The sequence below is a fragment of the Trematomus bernacchii genome, unplaced genomic scaffold (assembly GCF_902827165.1).
Source record: "Trematomus bernacchii unplaced genomic scaffold, fTreBer1.1, whole genome shotgun sequence".
Lineage (NCBI taxonomy): Eukaryota > Metazoa > Chordata > Actinopteri > Perciformes > Nototheniidae > Trematomus > Trematomus bernacchii.
This window is the reverse complement of record NW_022987583.1, coordinates 43,220-60,022: the sequence shown is the minus strand read 5'-3', so window position 1 is coordinate 60,022 and position 16,803 is coordinate 43,220. Positions and strand designations below refer to the sequence as shown.

The following is a 16,803-nucleotide window of genomic DNA, read 5'->3' as shown; positions in this document are numbered from 1 at the left end:
GCGTCACCTCCTTAAAACATTAAACAATAACTTTTTAAAACCTTTTTATCTTTATGTTTTAAACATATTGTATAAAACTCCTCCACTACTTGGACTATTCCTTGCACCCCTCTAGAATAAGCCCAAATGGTCTCAACCATATTGCATCAGTAATAACGTGCACTTTGTTGTTATCGTTATAACAAGATCGCAAGGACAGTGGTAGCGATCGGACAATTGAGTGTTGTTCAGTTTGTGTGTTGTGGAACATGCGTGTCCGTGCATGAAAATATACCACACACCCAATTACAATAGCATGTTCAATTCACTACCCTGGAAGTTAATAAAGTTGTTAAAGTTGGAACAGCCTGTGGACAGCCGTTCTTCCTTGCATGTCAGTCGCCGACACCTTCTTACAGAGGACAGGCAAATCTAGCTGCAGCACGACCCGTATATTTTCGCACGCCGTGTTCTCAACACATATTTTTAAAACATTTTTAACATTTTCAACATCGTGGATAAATCCTTATATGTTCCCGGCAACACACTGAACGTCAATTTTGCCTCCTTATTACACTCATCCCTACTTTAGTGGGAACAATGAGTCTGCGTCTTTGATGCACACAGGAATAAACGCAGATCATACTCTGCACTTGATTTTGATCAAAGTCCATGCGGAAACCCGCACTCACACAGGTAGGTGGAGATGAAGGGAATGAGCACTTTTACAGCCTTTTTGGCGAAGTGGGGGAACTCGGTCTCCACAGACAGCCAAAAGTGGGCAAGTGTCACTTTTCTCATCTTTTCTCGTTATTTTTTTTCTCACGCTGCGCCTCCCCTGAAGCTCTCTGGCGCCCCCCAGGGGAGGCGCGCCTCACACTTTGAAAACCGCTGCTATAGACTATAGACCGGATATAAAGTGTGCAAAGTAGCTGCAGTTTGAAATGTAAGCCTGAGTATAACATGTACACATTGTTCAGGGTTATTGAAGAGAGAACAACAGAGGGACATCTGGTTACAAAAGAAACTATAGTGCTAAATACTTAAACTTTAATATATCCATTCATTACCTTGGATGTCTTCAGTCACAGAGTTTTCCATTCAGTCGCTTCCTTCAGCTGAAGCAGTACTGACATTGCATGGACTTTATTGAGTGGGAAGGAAGTGGAGCTGAGGATTTCACAACACTCTCCTAACCCAGCGACAATTTTCTAACCACATCATGCGTACATGAGCACAGACTCAGATTATCATGCTGTCACACTGTATGCATTTGCATTAGTCGCTTCATGTTTGTAGATCCCTATTACCAGTCGCGGCTGGTGGAAAATATTTTAGGTGGGGCTGTGGAAATGGTGACCAAACAATACTAGGGGAGAACGGGGGACGCCCCCCCGGTAAAGATTTTTGAGAAAAGACCCCTGACTTCTGGTGATGTTAGAGGGGGGGGGGTGGGGGTGGAAGGACAAATTGAGGCTTACAAATATGAGAAGACTGATCAATACCTCCATAATCTTCAGTGTGGTTAGCTATGAATCTTCCAAAACTTCCAAACACCTTGTCCTGGACATAGTTTCTACAGCATAAACTGTGCAACAGTACAGTAGGGGCTTTGGGAACACTCAAAATTACTTAAAATGATTTAATTCCCATTTAACCTGTTAAGGGGCTTTTTCCCCCCGTTTTTTTTCTCACGAAACTGTGTCTCAGGGCTTCTTAAAATGTAAAAAAACATTCATGTGTCCTACTCAGAGGAAACGCAGCTAACTAAATGAGCCCTGAAAGAAAAAATGCTAACGCACTCTAGGTATAAATCAATCGATATACTTATCGGATATGCACAAACAAGCTTATGCTAACAAGCTGAGATTCCACAGATTCTAGAAATATAAGTATCATCACTGAGCGATCAGAACTCGCGAGTTTAAAGATAGCAACAGTTGGCTTCTGCTTCACTTGCTGCACTCTCGTCTGGGCGCTGTGCATAGCGCCCAGACGAGAGTGGGTACGGGCAAGGCCAGGCAGGAAACATGTGACTTATCAGTAACTTTAGACATCGTAACACAATTTTAAACGAGATTTTATTGTAGATTATACATTTTACTGATACCAATTATATAATATTTACCTTGTTAATTAAAAAAAAATAAAAAATAAAAAAATATATATATATATTTTTAATGTGGGAAGAGGGGGGGCGGCGCCCCTATGGGCCGGCCGCCACTGCTTATTCTTTATATACGTGTTACACGTTATTTAAACCACTGGTTTACAGGGTGTCTGGGGACTTTATCTCCTCCCCTACAGCCTGAACTATACTCATACTATATATACTGCAAAGTGAATGCTGCACAGGATACTCAGACCACAGAAAACCGACAGCAGGAACACTCCCTTCTCTGATTCTGCATCAAGACAGCCTCGTTGAAACACCAACTATAGCTTCATCGGACATATTCACCATGACATCTAGAAAACACAACTGTCAGCACTGAGGTCTCTACAGTCTCAAATATTTACAGGTAAGAACACATGTTTATACTTTATTGAGGAAATGTCTCTTACTGCTGCTTTCTGTTTCTCTCCTGTTGAACCTCTTATAGAGAAAGGCACCACATTAAACTAAAATAAGAGAACGAGTTGGAAAGAAACAGCTCGCAGCGGCGAAACCGTGCCGCGCCACACTAATTGCGCCTCATAAACGCATAGTTGAGGCTCCCTCCGCAAGATGAGGCCCCACGCAGTCTGCGTGATCTTCCAGGGACGGCCCTGTTTATTCTCTGCCCTTATAGTCCGCTATTGGCTATTCTATATGCACGCTGAAGGCTCTTTGAGCAGCTTTTCTCTCACTGATTGTGCTGTTATGTTAAATGTTTGTTGTTTGTGTTTCATGTATTTTTTGACTTGATCTGACAAATAAAGTAATATCGTATCGTATCGTATATGTTGTCCCTCTCGATTTTTTGTGATTTTTGCGGTTTTCTTAATGGTAATTTTCAGACTTCTGTGAGTCGGACTCGTTTAGTGGTAGCTCATGTAGACTTGACTCTTGTGGTTAAACTTTTCGCTCCGTATTTTGATGGTTGGGGTGTAGAATCCTGGATTTTGCATTCATTCGTCACTTCTTTTTCAGTGCTTTTTTATTTAATATATGTTTTTATTTAAAGGTCCCATGTCATGGCCATTTCTACTGATCATAATTCCTTTGTTGAGGTCTACTAGAATAGATTTACATTGTTCAATGTTCCAAACTCACATTGGTTTCTCATACAGCATGTATAGTATGTGTATTCACTCTCTGTCCTAAACGGCTTGTTGGAGCTCCTGCAGACCGTTTACATGCAGAAAAACCTTCATAACACAAGGGGACGGGTAATAACCAGAAAGCATGACATGGGACCTTTAAGATTTATTGTTTAATTGTACATATTTGTCATGTAATAATCAAAATATATGTTTACAAATGTTATAGTCTTTGTCAGCATCTTTTGAATTATAAATATTTCTCTTTTACCGTTTTGTGTTAATTATTAGGGTCTAAATGAGCTAATGGATTTTTACATCAAGTGCTTGAGGGTGGGATTAATAGAAACATTTTTCTTTGGGGGGATGCTTTGTATGGCAGGCCTACAGTATAGTTGCAGAAACAGCATGTGAAACCCGTGTGAAAATAACCACAGAGAGCTGAAGTCAACATATGCTCAGTCTTTACTTCTGCTCTTGTGATAAAGGACAGGTCAGCTAGGACACATCTTCTTTCTCCCTTGCAAAGTGTCACACTGTGGGAAGTCATATTGTCCTGATGGCATTTTTAAAAGTCTTCACTGACACTGAGAGCAGTGGACTTGAGCCAACAAGGAGAGCCATACGCTGCAAAAACTGTATTTGCATGGGGAGTCGTAACAGTTAAACAAACAACTCATATTCATTTCAACATAGAGAAGTTATAGTAAACATAAACTGCTATTATATTGTTTGCTATATTGATACCTTAGACCAGGGGTGTCAAACTCAAGGCCCGGGGGCCACATGCGGCACGCAAAACATTTTGAATCGGCCCTCACTCAATTAAAAAAGTATAACGACTTAAGTATAATAAACTTCTGCTTGTCTTATATTGTACTTCTTAAATATATGTGTTCAAATATGTTACACAGTATTCATGTGTTAATAAGCCACATTTTCAAATAAATGCAGTCATTTAAAGTTGAAAACATGTTCTAACAAATCTAAGTTGATAAGAAAAAAGCCCAATAACAAATATACATAACAACCTTGAAATAAACCTTTCATATTTCCTCTTATTATAAGAAATCTGAGGCTTCTGTTTTAAGAAATGAGCAGCTAACAAACTAAATGAAACCCTCTGGAGAGCTGGGAGCTGTTTTTTTCTTAAGGCATTTTCAAGAATAATTTACTTACATTTGAATGATTTTGCTATAACTGAACTTATGAGGCAATATTCCTCGAGTGAGTGGCCCAGCACTAAGAATATCTTTCTGTATGTGGCCCTCGTGAAAAAAGGTTGGACCCCCCTGCCTTAGACTGTATCCTACATTACCCTTTTTATTTTTGGTTAGATGGTAATGAGAGTGAACTGAATTCAAACGGAAGAAGAGAAGAATCACTATTGAATGATATCAACATTAAATCAGCTGCATATCTGTGATCTTCTTTTATATTTAAAAACATATCACACATAACGTTGAGGTACTTGTACATTTCTTGAGTATTTCCATGTTATGCTACTACTCAACTGCTTTGAAAAGGGAAATAATGTAATGTCTTTCCTCTACATTTATTTAACAGCTTTAGCTATTCTTTTAACAAAATGCTTCTCTTAAAATTAAACTAGTGCACTAACTCAGTAAGTCAGAAAAAAGTCAAAGATTTAATTATTTTACAAAAAGTAAATCAGCACTTTGTCTCCAACAGTAAAATGATTCTTGATAGACATGTCATATATAAATATCATTACACATAAAGGACCTTCTCTGCACAATGATTACTTTTTATACTTTAAGTACATTTAGCTGATAATACTTTTGTATTTTGACTGCAGTTCAGTTTGACTCTTTCTGACTTTAAGAAAGAGCAACTATTTTACACTGTGTGAAAAGTCGTATTGAAAAAACAACACATTGCGGGAAAAAAAGTCTCATGACTCATACGTGTTTTTTTAAGCTAAAATCAGGTTTGAGTAAAATTGTTGAAATTCTGTCCCGATTCCAATACTCACACTTCCTCTGTGGCAATCAACATGATTCTCTCTTATGTAAAGTGGAGAGAGAAACTCCAATCTGCCCACCGGGGTTTCATTACAGCATCTATCGGGAGAACAATTATGAGTTTACATTCTCCACGTAGAGAAGCTGACAACTCAGCATGACTCTGAAATCTCTTTCCTTCACGAAGCACACATTGAACTTTATATTTATCCACCAACAAAAGGTCACCCTTGATTTGTAAAGTCCTTTTTGGCATTATGGTATTTCAATTGATAACAAAGCGTTAATTAAATATGTTTTTAGTTTCTCTTTTGTGTCTCATGCGATTCAGTAAGTTTGTCTTGAACAACGTTTCAACATCTTTCCAACTCGTTCTCTTATCTTGGTTTAATGTGGTGCCTGTTCTCCATTAGAGGTTCAACAGGAGGAGACGGTTCAGGAGAGAAAGTCCTCAGACACACCCTGTAAACCAGTGGTTTAAATAACGTTCAACACGTATCTTAGTTAAAGAATAAGAAGAAGGATCAATGACCTTACAGCCAAATGATGAAACTCAGTGACTGAAATAAATAAATATAGATATAACACTTTACAGATGTTACATGGGGGATGTATGGAGTCTCATCTACTGATGTGACTGATAGATGTCATGTTTCTATCTCATTGGCCTCAGAGCTGTCTGTCTGCAGGAGGCCCTTATTAAAAACCTGCTGCTTTCTGTCTGATTAGTGGTTAGTGCAGAAGTCCCATCAATTGCACCTGGCAATGCTGCTTCTAGCTGTCAGTGCTTAGATGTTATCAAGCTGAAAAAATGAATGCAGAATTCCAACATACTGTCATCAAATGTCTTTCTGTTATGAATTTAAATTGTCCTTTTGAAACTTGTCTTGTGTTCATTTCTATCTCCATCATGACCTAAAAATAAAGTCTATGGCTTTTACTTCTAATTATTTACCAGGCTAGAGACAAGATGTTGTAAGAAATCCACATTACAAAATGGTTTCATTATCACAGGTCAACTTCTTTGGTATTCCCCTTCTGGACTTACATCTCTCACAGAAGCCCCTTGGCCACTGCTTCTGCATCTGTGTTACCTGTTATAATTCAATCACTATTTAGAAACATGTCAACATTCATCAAACAGTATCTTATCCCCAGACATGGAGCGGGTTCATTCTAAAACCATCATTCAATGCTCAGTTTGAACATCTGCGTTGGGGCGGCAGGTTTCTTTCAATCCCTAAATGAAACATTTAGATTGTGAATTTGACAGCCATGTTGACATTATACATTATACACACTCGCGTCTATGTTGTTACACATGAACTCATGTGTAACAACATCTTGTATGGGGAGAAAACCTTTATTTAAATAATTGGACTCTTTTGTAACTTAAAGAGTTAGTCAACTGTTTTTAGAGATGCATTTTGTTCCAAGAAGCTAAAGCTGTTAAGTAAATGTATTGGAGTGGAGGTATAAAGTAGCATACAATGGAAATACTCAAGTAAAGTACAAGTACTTCACATTTGTGCAGTTACTTTCCACCTCTGTGTGATCAGTCACAGCAGGAGAGTCAGTAAGCAGTCTGCACTGATCTATGACACCATGACGTCCCTCATCAGGTGAAGCAGGAGAAGCAGAAACACTGAACCTGCGTCTCTGAGATGTGCCAGAACAATAAACACAGCTTGTTATGAACAACAGGTGAGCTATCTTTAGATCTGATAACAATCAGCTGCAGTTGTTAATCACGGTGAAATCTACACACTCAGAGGCTCGGTTATACTTTAATCAAAACCTGTCTTGGTGATGATGGTGAAGCCGTTCTGTTTCTCTCTCTCTGTGGATCTAAAAGGAAAGAAGCTCCTTACAGCATTCCTGATATACAGCCAATGTTAGTTGTCACTCAGTTGCATGTTACTGCTGTAGATGTGTTCAACTCCTTTAAATAATATTAGCAATTTTCATACACATTTTTTTGAGAAATCATAATCACGATTATTTGGGTCATTAATTGATATCACGATTATTAAATACGATTATTCATTGACTTTGAAAAAATCCATTTATTGAACTTTAAAACAAATACAAATAATAATTTGAACAGTATCTTTTTAACTGTTGATTACCCTGAACGTATAATTCAACTGAAAAACTAAAATAAATGATACATTTAAATAAATAATATCAAAATAATAAATACCAATAAACAAGATCAACAAATATTTTGGAGCGCACTTCCCCAAGCTACTAAACATATATAAATATGATAAATACAAATAAATGAGACCAAAATAAATGAGATCAAATATGTTGCAGTGCACTGTCACAACCTAGCAAAGCAAAATAATTATGATTATGTTGTTTTCATAATTGTGGCAGGCCAAAATCGTAATTGCGATTAAAATACGATTAATTGCACAGCCCTAAAGCAGAGTGCCTTTTTTTTTGTCTTGCTACTGAGAAACTTTTCTTTCTAAAGGGAGGGAGCAGGTGGCATTATTTACATGTTCCTCTTTACCAGATGAAGGGTAACCTCAGGGTCAGTCTCCACATGTTTCAGCGTTTCCTCACAGCAAGTAAAGGACTGACCTGAACTGTTAAACCAAATGTTTGTGATCATTCAGTAGTGCAGCTACTGAGATAACTCAATGCAGTTCAGCATCTAACCAGAGCAAATATAGGTTACATATGTCTATGCTAATAAGATACAGTAGACAGTAAGGGAAGATATCTGCAGGACAGTTTCAGCAGTACTAATGTTCCACTTCTCTCAGTAAATGAATGGTTTCATTATTTTATTCCAGAATGGAGCAACTGTTAGGAATTCCCTCAGGGGAAGGATAACGTTTTTCTGACAAGTCTTTGCACTAAGCATTTCATTGGTTCTGTTGATAAACTGTTACAAAAATCGTAATATCTTCACAAAAACAGACCGTGTTTTTTGTGTAATCTGCAAGACTCAAACTCAAAAGCTGTCTCACAAAAGTGTGTGCAGTAACAACTTAACCAAACATACTGACTTTCACCTTCAATACGAAAACCACATATCTGAAAAACTGGAGTCAGTGTCAGTCACGAACAGACCCTTCACGGTGTTTGTGACTCACTGCAGGTCTCTACCTGTTGCTGGATCCTCTCTCTCTCTGCAGGAAACAGAAGAACTTTATCAGCACAGAAAGTGGAACTGTGGATTTACTAAATCAAGTTTAGTGCTTTAATAGTGCTATGTTCATCTGAGTTATCTCATTAATAAATGTATTTGTTGACTTTGAAACCGTAGCCTTTCATTCTTGGACATAGCAGTTTATCAAACTGATTTATAAACGAGGGTCTTACAGTCCACTACTCAGACAGAAAGCAGCAGGTTTTTAATAAGGGCCTCCAGCAGACAGACAGCTCTGAGGCCAATGAGATAGAAACATGACATCTATCAGTCACATCAGTAAATGAGACTCCATACATCCCCCATGTAACATCTGTAAAGTGTTATATCTATATTTATTTATTTCAGTCACTGTGAGTTTCATCATTTGGCTGTAAGGTCATTGATCCTTCTTCTTCTTCTTTAACTAAGATACGTGTTGAACGTTATTTAAACCACTGGTTTACAGGGTGTGTCTGAGGACTTTCTCTCCTCCCCTCAGCCTGAACTACGCCTACTCAAAGTGAATGCTTCACACCAGGACGGGATGTGTACATACTCAGAAGAACCACAGAAAATCGACAGCAGGAACACTCCTTTCACAGATTCAGTATTGAGAATGATAGTTTCTTTGAAACACCAACTATAGCTTCATCGGACATATTCACCATGATATCTAGAAAACAGAGCTGTCAGCACTGAGGTCTCTGCAGTCGGTAAGAACACATATTTCTACTTTATTAAGGAAATGTCTCTTACTGCTGCTTTCTGTTGCTCTCCTGTTGAACCTCTTATAAGAGAACAGGCAGCACATTAAACTAAAATAAGAGAACGAGTTGGAAAGATATTGACTCAGAAACCTTGTTCAAACACAAAATGTGCCTTTCTGTAAATAAGAGAACGAGCTCTGCCTAATGTCTGAATCACATGAGACCAAAAGATAAACAAAAAACATGTGTAATTAACGCCTTGTTATACATTTAAATGCCAAAAAGGACTTTACAAATTAAGGGTGACCTTTTTTGTTGTTGTTGGATAAACAACTATAAACTTGGATGTGTGCTTTGTGAGGGGAAAACATTTCAGAGCCATGTGTGAAGGCTGTTGTCTCAAATGACCAAATCCTCTCCGACACACTCCGACCATGTAACTACAGCAGAGAGGACAGAAACAGGAACTGTCCTAACTTTGTGACTAACGGATATAACCTCCGGTTTAATCTGCTTTTGCTGCAGTTTCTGTGTGTGCACAAAACTAATACACTCTGCTACACACCGGTATATGTGATCATAAAGAAATGTATAAAAATACTACTTCATTTTCAGGTTATTCTCATGCGACTATCTGAATTGTCTATTTTAGTTCAACAGTTTACAGTTTGAAGAATAATATGCGCATTGAATATATTCATACAAATGTAAGTAACTTAAAGGTTACATTATATTATTATTATTTAAGCAAACATTGGTTCCAATTTTTATATCATGAGCACGAATAGCATTTTTAATTCAGATTTTAAAATATGAGAAGAGGTTTATAAAACAAGACATGCCACTTATAGGGAGACCAGGGACAGTTGCAACACTTTTTGGGCTTTTCCCCAATAAGTAAAAAAACATTTACAATAGGATAGCCATTTTGCTATATTATACATTATCAATATGTCAGCTACTGAAACAATGTATTTAATATGTTTTTATGAAATAAGTACAGGTTGGAAAATGTATTAAAAACATGTTGTAACATGTTAATAACGGTTACCTTTTTTCACACTACATGACAACAAAGAGGGAAAGCTGTCAAATTCTAAGGCAACAAGATTTGAATGGGGTTTCACACATCCTCCAACAAACAATGAACAATGAACAGGATAACAGATAACACACAGCATCATCCTCTGTGAAGGATTAAACTGTTCTCTAAGAGGTGCTTCTACCTTAATTATGTAGACCTACCTCCTTTGAGCTGAGACCATAGTATAAATCAGCTGCCTCCATCAGATAGTCTCTCAAAAGCATCTCCTGCTCTGTTGAGAACACCTTCTTTGGTGTCCAGTAGCCTACTCTTGGGGGTGTTTGTGATCCCTGACTCTCCAACCTCAGCCTCTTTGTATGGAACCGGTACAGGGTGACATGGCATATATCCAGGGACTTTGCCACTTCCCTGAATGATTTGCCCTTCTCAACTTCATTTGAGGCCCTCTGCAGCAGAGCGAGTGGCACTCCCCTGTCTGTCTTCCTCTTTCTGACATTTGACATACTGTAAACACACACACACACTTTAGGCCTACAGTATTTTATTCTGTTTATTTTTACAGGGACAATGCACCAATCAACAATACAACTGTATGCTTGAATGAACAATTGATCATTCAAGCAAATGAGCCATCATTGTCAATGTGCCATGTTACAACCGTCCCGTTACAACCGTCCCAGGACCACCAGTCTTGCTTTCACCCCCTGTGAACCTGCCTGATTGCTAGCTTGACCCATATTCAGTTATATTTGTAGCTTACAAAACAGTGATTCTAATAATACTAGTTTGGATTCCTAGACATTTGAACTCAAGACAGTATCCAAAAAATACATCATATAATTGTAGTTAATATTTTACCTCAGCGATCTGACCATCTATCTGCACATGTGCCGAGTGAGTTTCATCACTCTAGCTTGTTTGTGATTGGAGATATTGAAGGTGTTACAACCGACCCGTGTTGCAACTGTCCCTGGTCTCCCTACTATAATTGTTCTGAATGCAAAAGCTGTCTCTTTCTCACATTCACTATTATAATAACAATAATAACAATAGGGTCCTAGCGCTACGTGCTCGGGCCCTAATTATTTGTATTATTATTATTGTTATTGTTCAGAGAGATTCTGAAACAAAACTGAAGGGGTTCAGTGGGTCCTGTATTTCAGTCTGTGTTCACTGATCTCAAAGCAGAAAGTATTTCCTGATTCAGTTCAAAGAAAATATAATGTGGATATCTGGCGCCACCTAGTGACAGACATATGTTACTGTTCCTGGTGTCAGTCCTCTGTGTACTAAGTAATGTGGTAAAGACAGACTGTGTGTGTGTGTGTGTGTGTGTGTGTGTGTGTGTGTGTGTGTGTGTGTGTGTGTGTGTGTGTGTGTGTGTGTGTGTGTGTGTGTGTGTGTGTGTGTGTGTGTGTGTGTGTGTGTGTGTGTGTGTGTGTGTGTGTGTGTGTGTGTGTGTGTGTGTGTGTGTGTGTGTGTGTGTGTGTGTGTGTGTGTGTGTGTGTGTGTGTGTGTGTGTGTGTGTGTGTGTCCTCTCACAGGGAGAAGATGATCTTCCTCATCCTGCTGCTCCTCTTCCTCACCCCCTGTGTCTCTGGTTAGTTTACTCCTTTATTTCCCACTCAGACACATTGAATATTGTTGAAAACTTTTTGTGTCACGTTTTACCTTTTCACAAAGAAGCATCTTAGAGCTCTTTGGTATGGAACACTATTAGTGCAAGGCAAGAGGGTCAACACTGAGGAGGGGGATTCTGATTTATTTAGCTTTTTTAAAATGTCAAGAAGTGGAGCTTTCAGTATATTCTCTAACAGAAGTAGTTTGTTCTTTAAAGTTCAATGTTTATTCTTAATAATTAAACTTTAAAAGTGCCGAACTGTTTTTTCTGATACATTTTTCCTAATGCCTGCACTCAAATTGAAAGATTGATATTTTACTCGACATCTTGGCTTTTTTCTTAACATGCTAAATAAAAAAGTAAAATAGTCCCTTTCTTCTTTATTTCCCTCATACCCTAATACTCTTCCTCACCTGAGGAGACCTCTGTCTCTGGTTAGCTTCAGTTAGTCTCTTTAAAGCTGTTCTCAGTAACGCAGCACAGAAACATAGCTGCAGTTTAAAGAGTCCCTCTGTGTCTCCTCCACAGCAACAGAGCTGCAGTGTAAAGAGTCCCTCTGTGTCTCCTCCACAGCAACATGGCTGCAGTTTAAAGAGTCCCTCTGTGTCTCCTCCACAGCAATATGGCTGCAGTTTAAAGAGTCCCTCTGTGTCTCGTCCACAGAAACATAGCTGCAGTTTTAAAGAGTCCCTCTGTGTTTCCTCCACAGAAACATAGCTGCAGTTTAAAGAGTCCCTCTGTGTCTCCTCCACAGGAACATAGCTGCAGTTTAAAGAGTCCCTCTGTGTCTCCTCCACAGAAACATAGCTGCAGTTTAAAGAGTCCCTCTGTTTCTCCTCCACAGGAACATTTGTAGTGAATGTGACTCAGGCTTCCTATCAGGCAGAGGAGAACCAGAACATCACCCTGGAGTGGACCTTCAGCACCAGAAGAGACACTTCCCTCAGATCCATTTCTACCTACTGTTTCCTTTATACTAATGACCGAACCTCAGTTCTGTTTGAACTACGTGAAGGTGTTGAATCCCCAGAGTCTCAGGATCCAGAGTTTTCAGGACGAGTCCAGTGGGACAAAGACGTCCTCACAGAAGGACGCCTCACACTTCATGTCTCCAGACTCAGGACCAGTGACTCTGGGTTTTATCGGTGTGACATACTCGTCACACCTGATGGGACTAACTCTAGGAGATGCTGGCTCAACGTCACTGGTGAGTATTTAAATTAAAACATTTTAAATATGTAGATGGTAGCTCTATGTGAAATGGTAAATAAACATGCAGGTTATTAAAATATCTGATACAGAATAGTCTGAAAGAGGTTTTCTCCCCGTCAACATGATGTTACTAACTGTGTATTTTCCACAGCTGCTGCTGAGCTCCAAACTCAGAGACCAACAGAGAGTCCACAACCAGAGAGTCCACAACCAGAGAGACGGAGAGACATCTCAGAGAGAGACTTCTGGATCTACGTTGGACTGATACTGTTATTTGTTTGTTTTTTTGTAATTCTTTCTTTTTCCTTTTTTCATTATGTTCCTTCTTCGTTAAAAATGTATTATTTTATTGTTTCTTTATTTCTTTTTTCTTTGTCTCTTTATTTTTCTTTTTTTTATTTCTTTGTTTCTTTGTCTTTAACACATTTTTATTCTCCTTTTGTTTCTCATATTGTTTCTTTGTTTGTTTCTTTGTTTGTTCTTTTTTTTGTTCCTGTTCTCTTTTATTGTTTTTATAGACTTTTTCTGCATAAAACACGTATCCTTTCAAGAGAAAGGGGACTGCCTTGTTCCTCGCTTGAGTTTAACGGGAGATGACACAAGTCCATTTGTTAGGATGTCAGCTTGTGGGTTGGAGTATAGGAGTCGTACGCAACTTACAAATCTACACCCAGTACAATTCCAGTCAAAGATCGTCTAAGATAAGTCTCAGAAAACTACGTTAGAAGAAAAGATGCTTTGCAGGAAGAAATGAATGTTTGCATTAAATCTAGTTAGGTGGAGTCGAAGGAATTCAAGTGTAGCTAAATTGCAGCTGAAGTTATGTAAAATATGTTAATGTAGGAACAGGTGTAGAAAAAGTTTACTTTCTTTTTCCTCCATTATCCAAAATGTGGTTTGTAAAGAGTCAGGATTTTTGTATTTGGTGCGTTGATGCTTATCTTCAAGAGACATGTATTTTTGTATTATTTTTGTACAGTAGCAGCGATGATAAAGACTGATGTCTCTCACTGAATTTGATTGTTAAACCAAAACAAAAAACTAAGCACTTGTTGATTTAATGTAGGCCTTGTATCTGATTCACCAGCACTTCCTATGGTATGTTCTTGTTTGAAGTGAATATATCTGCTCTTTCCTTGTTGTTTGGAGTTTGATTCTTTATGGTTTTTGCACTTATTTTAAGTCGCTTTGGAAAAAAGCATCAGCTAAATAATATTTAATGTATGTACATATTAAGCTGTCTTTGTAACAATGTACATTTCCCCTCTCTGGGACTAATAAAGGGATTCTGATAATATTCATTTTGAGTTAAAATACTAATGTTACTTTTTGCTATTTTTGTTACAAGGTGTGTGCATATGTGTTTCCAAAGGTGGAGTTGTGTGTGTGTGTGTGTGTGCGTGTGTGTGTGTGTGTGTGTGTGTGTGTGTGTGTGTGTGTGTGTGTGTGTGTGTGTGTGTGTGTGTGTGTGTGTGTGTGTGTGTGTGTGTGCGCGCACCATGCTTCTCTGGTGCTCCTCAGGGCCTTCATCCTTTTGGGGTCCACCCCCACGTAGTCCATACAGTACGTGCACGCCCGCCTCGTGCACGCTCCTCATCAGACTGATCGCTGCCTCCTTCAGCCGTGCAGCGTTTCTGGTTATAATTATTACAATAAATAATTTAATTCTTGGTGTATTTATATGTTGATGCAAACTGTAAAAGGATGGTTGGATATTTTTTATTTATGTAAACTGTCCCTGTTAAATAATACATATTTAATCAAAATGTAATATATTTTTTACAATATTATTTACATTTTATATTAATTAGGAAATAAACTATTAATAACAATTAAATTAAATAAAAAAGGAAATTAATTAAATAATATAAAAATTAAATAAATTGAATAAATAATATAAAAACTAACTTCCACAATTGTTACTCTTTGTACTTCATTTGACTCAAGAACGTATAAAAAGGTGTCCTCTTTCCAACAATGTGTCTGTGGAATCAAAGGGACGTACACATGCAGAGCTGTGAGCCTCGCAGTAACAGGAGTACCAACTAACGTATATTCATTAATAGCAGAGATTTCAGAAGAGAATTCAACTTTGATCTACTGATTGATACTCCACTCAGAGCCGGCCCTGACTGCAGCTATGTTTCTGTGGAGGAGACACAGAGGGACTCTTTAAACTGCAGCTACGTTCCTGTGGAGGAGACACAGAGGGACTCTTTAAACTGCAGCTACGTTCCTGTGGAGGAGACACAGAGGGACTCTTTAAACTGCAGCTACGTTCCTGTGGAGGAGACACAGAGGGACTCTTTAAACTGCAGCTACGTTCCTATGGAGGAGACACAGAGGGACTCTTTAAACTGCAGCTACGTTCCTATGGAGGAGACACAGAGGGACTCTTTAAACTGCAGCTATGTTCCTGTGAAGCTTTACTGAAGCTCTCATCAGGACTAACGCTTCATTCAGTAACATTGTGCTCTTATTTATAGCAAAGCTGCAGGCTGGGAAACAAAAGGTACAGAAGAATATTAGTTTCATGCTTTGTTACATTATTTAATAAACATTTAGCTTTCTTCACAAAATGCTAAATACAATAAAAGTGTTACTCCTCTGTGTTTGTTCTCTTGTATGAATGCCTAGCACTAAACCTCTTCTGACAAAAGGGCTCAAAGATGCTGCTCTGTGAAGAAAAGAGAAACTAAAAGTGTGTTTTCTTTAGTCTTAGGGGGAAATAAAGGAGTAAACTAACCAGAGACACAGGGGGTGAGGAAGAGGAGCAGCAGGATGAGGAAGATCATCTTTTCCTGGTGAGAGGACACACACACACACACACACACACACACACACACACACACACACACACACACACACACACACACACACACACACACAATTAGAAAATGACAGTCTGTCTTGACTACAGCATTTATTAAAGAGCAACCAGAGGACAGTGATCGTCGGACACTAGGTGGCGCCAGATATTAACATTGTATTATATTTCCTTTTAACTGAACCAGGACCCACACCACTGTCGATTACCCCAACAACAAAATGACGTGATGTCGTGCGTCCGCTGCGTCGGCCGACATGTTTTTGTTCAAGCCTCTTTAGCGGCTCCGTAGAATCAGAATGGGTTTTATTACAAAGTAGGTTTACACATACGAGGAGTGTGCTTTGGTTTATGTGGTGCATACAGATCCACAGAAAGAAGAATACATAGTAAACAGGACTGTTGTGGGAGACGTGACTGACAGAAACATTTACAAATAAAGTATATTTTATATACACATTAACAATAGAAGCATATATTTGATACAATATAAAAAATACACAACGTCGAAGTATACAGAATTATTTAGAAAACCCTATAATTACAAACCCACTACTGAAAACAGCATGTAAACATTATGAAGTGTGCAAAGTAGCTGCAGTTTTAAATACAATCTGAAATGCAGTGAGCACAAGCCTGAGAAAACACTTTAATAGACTAACATACTATAGACTATAGACCGGATATAAAGTGTGCAAAGTAGCTGCAGTTTGAAATTTAAGCCTGAGTATAACATGTACACATTGTTCAGGGTTATTGAAGAGAGAACAACAGAGGGACATCTGGTTACAAAAGAAACTATAGTGCTAAATACTTAAACTTTAATATATCCATTCATTACCTTGGATGTCTTCAGTCACAGAGTTTTCCATTCAGTCGCTTCCTTCAGCTGAAGCAGTACTGACATTGCATGGACTTTATTGAGTGGGAAGGAAGTGGAGCTGAGGATTTCACAACACTCTCCTAACCCAGCGACAATTTTCTAACCACATCATGCGTACATGAGCACAGACTCAGATTATCATGCTGTCACACT

At 38.5% G+C, this 16,803-nt stretch overlaps 1 protein-coding gene and 2 long non-coding RNA genes across 8 annotated transcripts in view; 1 reads left to right on the top strand and 2 right to left on the bottom strand.

Annotated features, from left to right (window-relative positions):
• The window catches only part of LOC117480778, a 31,827-nt gene extending 30,698 nt beyond the window's left edge, over positions 1-1,129 (bottom strand). Inside the window, exon 1 of the long non-coding RNA XR_004555681.1 lies at positions 1,050-1,129. This is a non-coding gene — a long non-coding RNA (uncharacterized LOC117480778). The remainder of the gene's footprint in view (positions 1-1,049) is intronic.
• The window catches only part of LOC117480772 (myelin-oligodendrocyte glycoprotein-like), a 66,156-nt gene that overhangs the window by 7,019 nt on the left and 42,334 nt on the right, over positions 1-16,803 (top strand). Inside the window, exons 1-3 of one of the 6 annotated variants that reach the window (XR_004555679.1) lie at positions 2,345-2,501; positions 11,652-11,707; positions 12,483-12,521. Coding sequence is in view for 4 of the 6 variants with exons in the window: in XM_034128228.1 (XP_033984119.1) it covers positions 11,659-11,707; positions 12,573-12,935 (412 nt within the window). In the remaining 2 variants the exon portion in view is untranslated. Of the gene's footprint in view, positions 1-2,344; positions 2,502-8,849; positions 9,069-11,651; positions 11,708-12,482; positions 12,522-12,572; positions 12,936-16,803 lie in introns of those variants that run through there. The other 5 variants (XM_034128224.1, XR_004555678.1, XM_034128223.1 and 2 more) reach the window with 5 other exon arrangements.
• On the bottom strand, positions 14,406-16,690 carry LOC117480779. The gene is made up of 3 exons (XR_004555682.1): positions 16,609-16,690; positions 15,687-15,741; positions 14,406-14,574 (listed from the first exon to the last, which is right to left on the bottom strand). It is a non-coding gene; the product is annotated as an uncharacterized LOC117480779 (long non-coding RNA).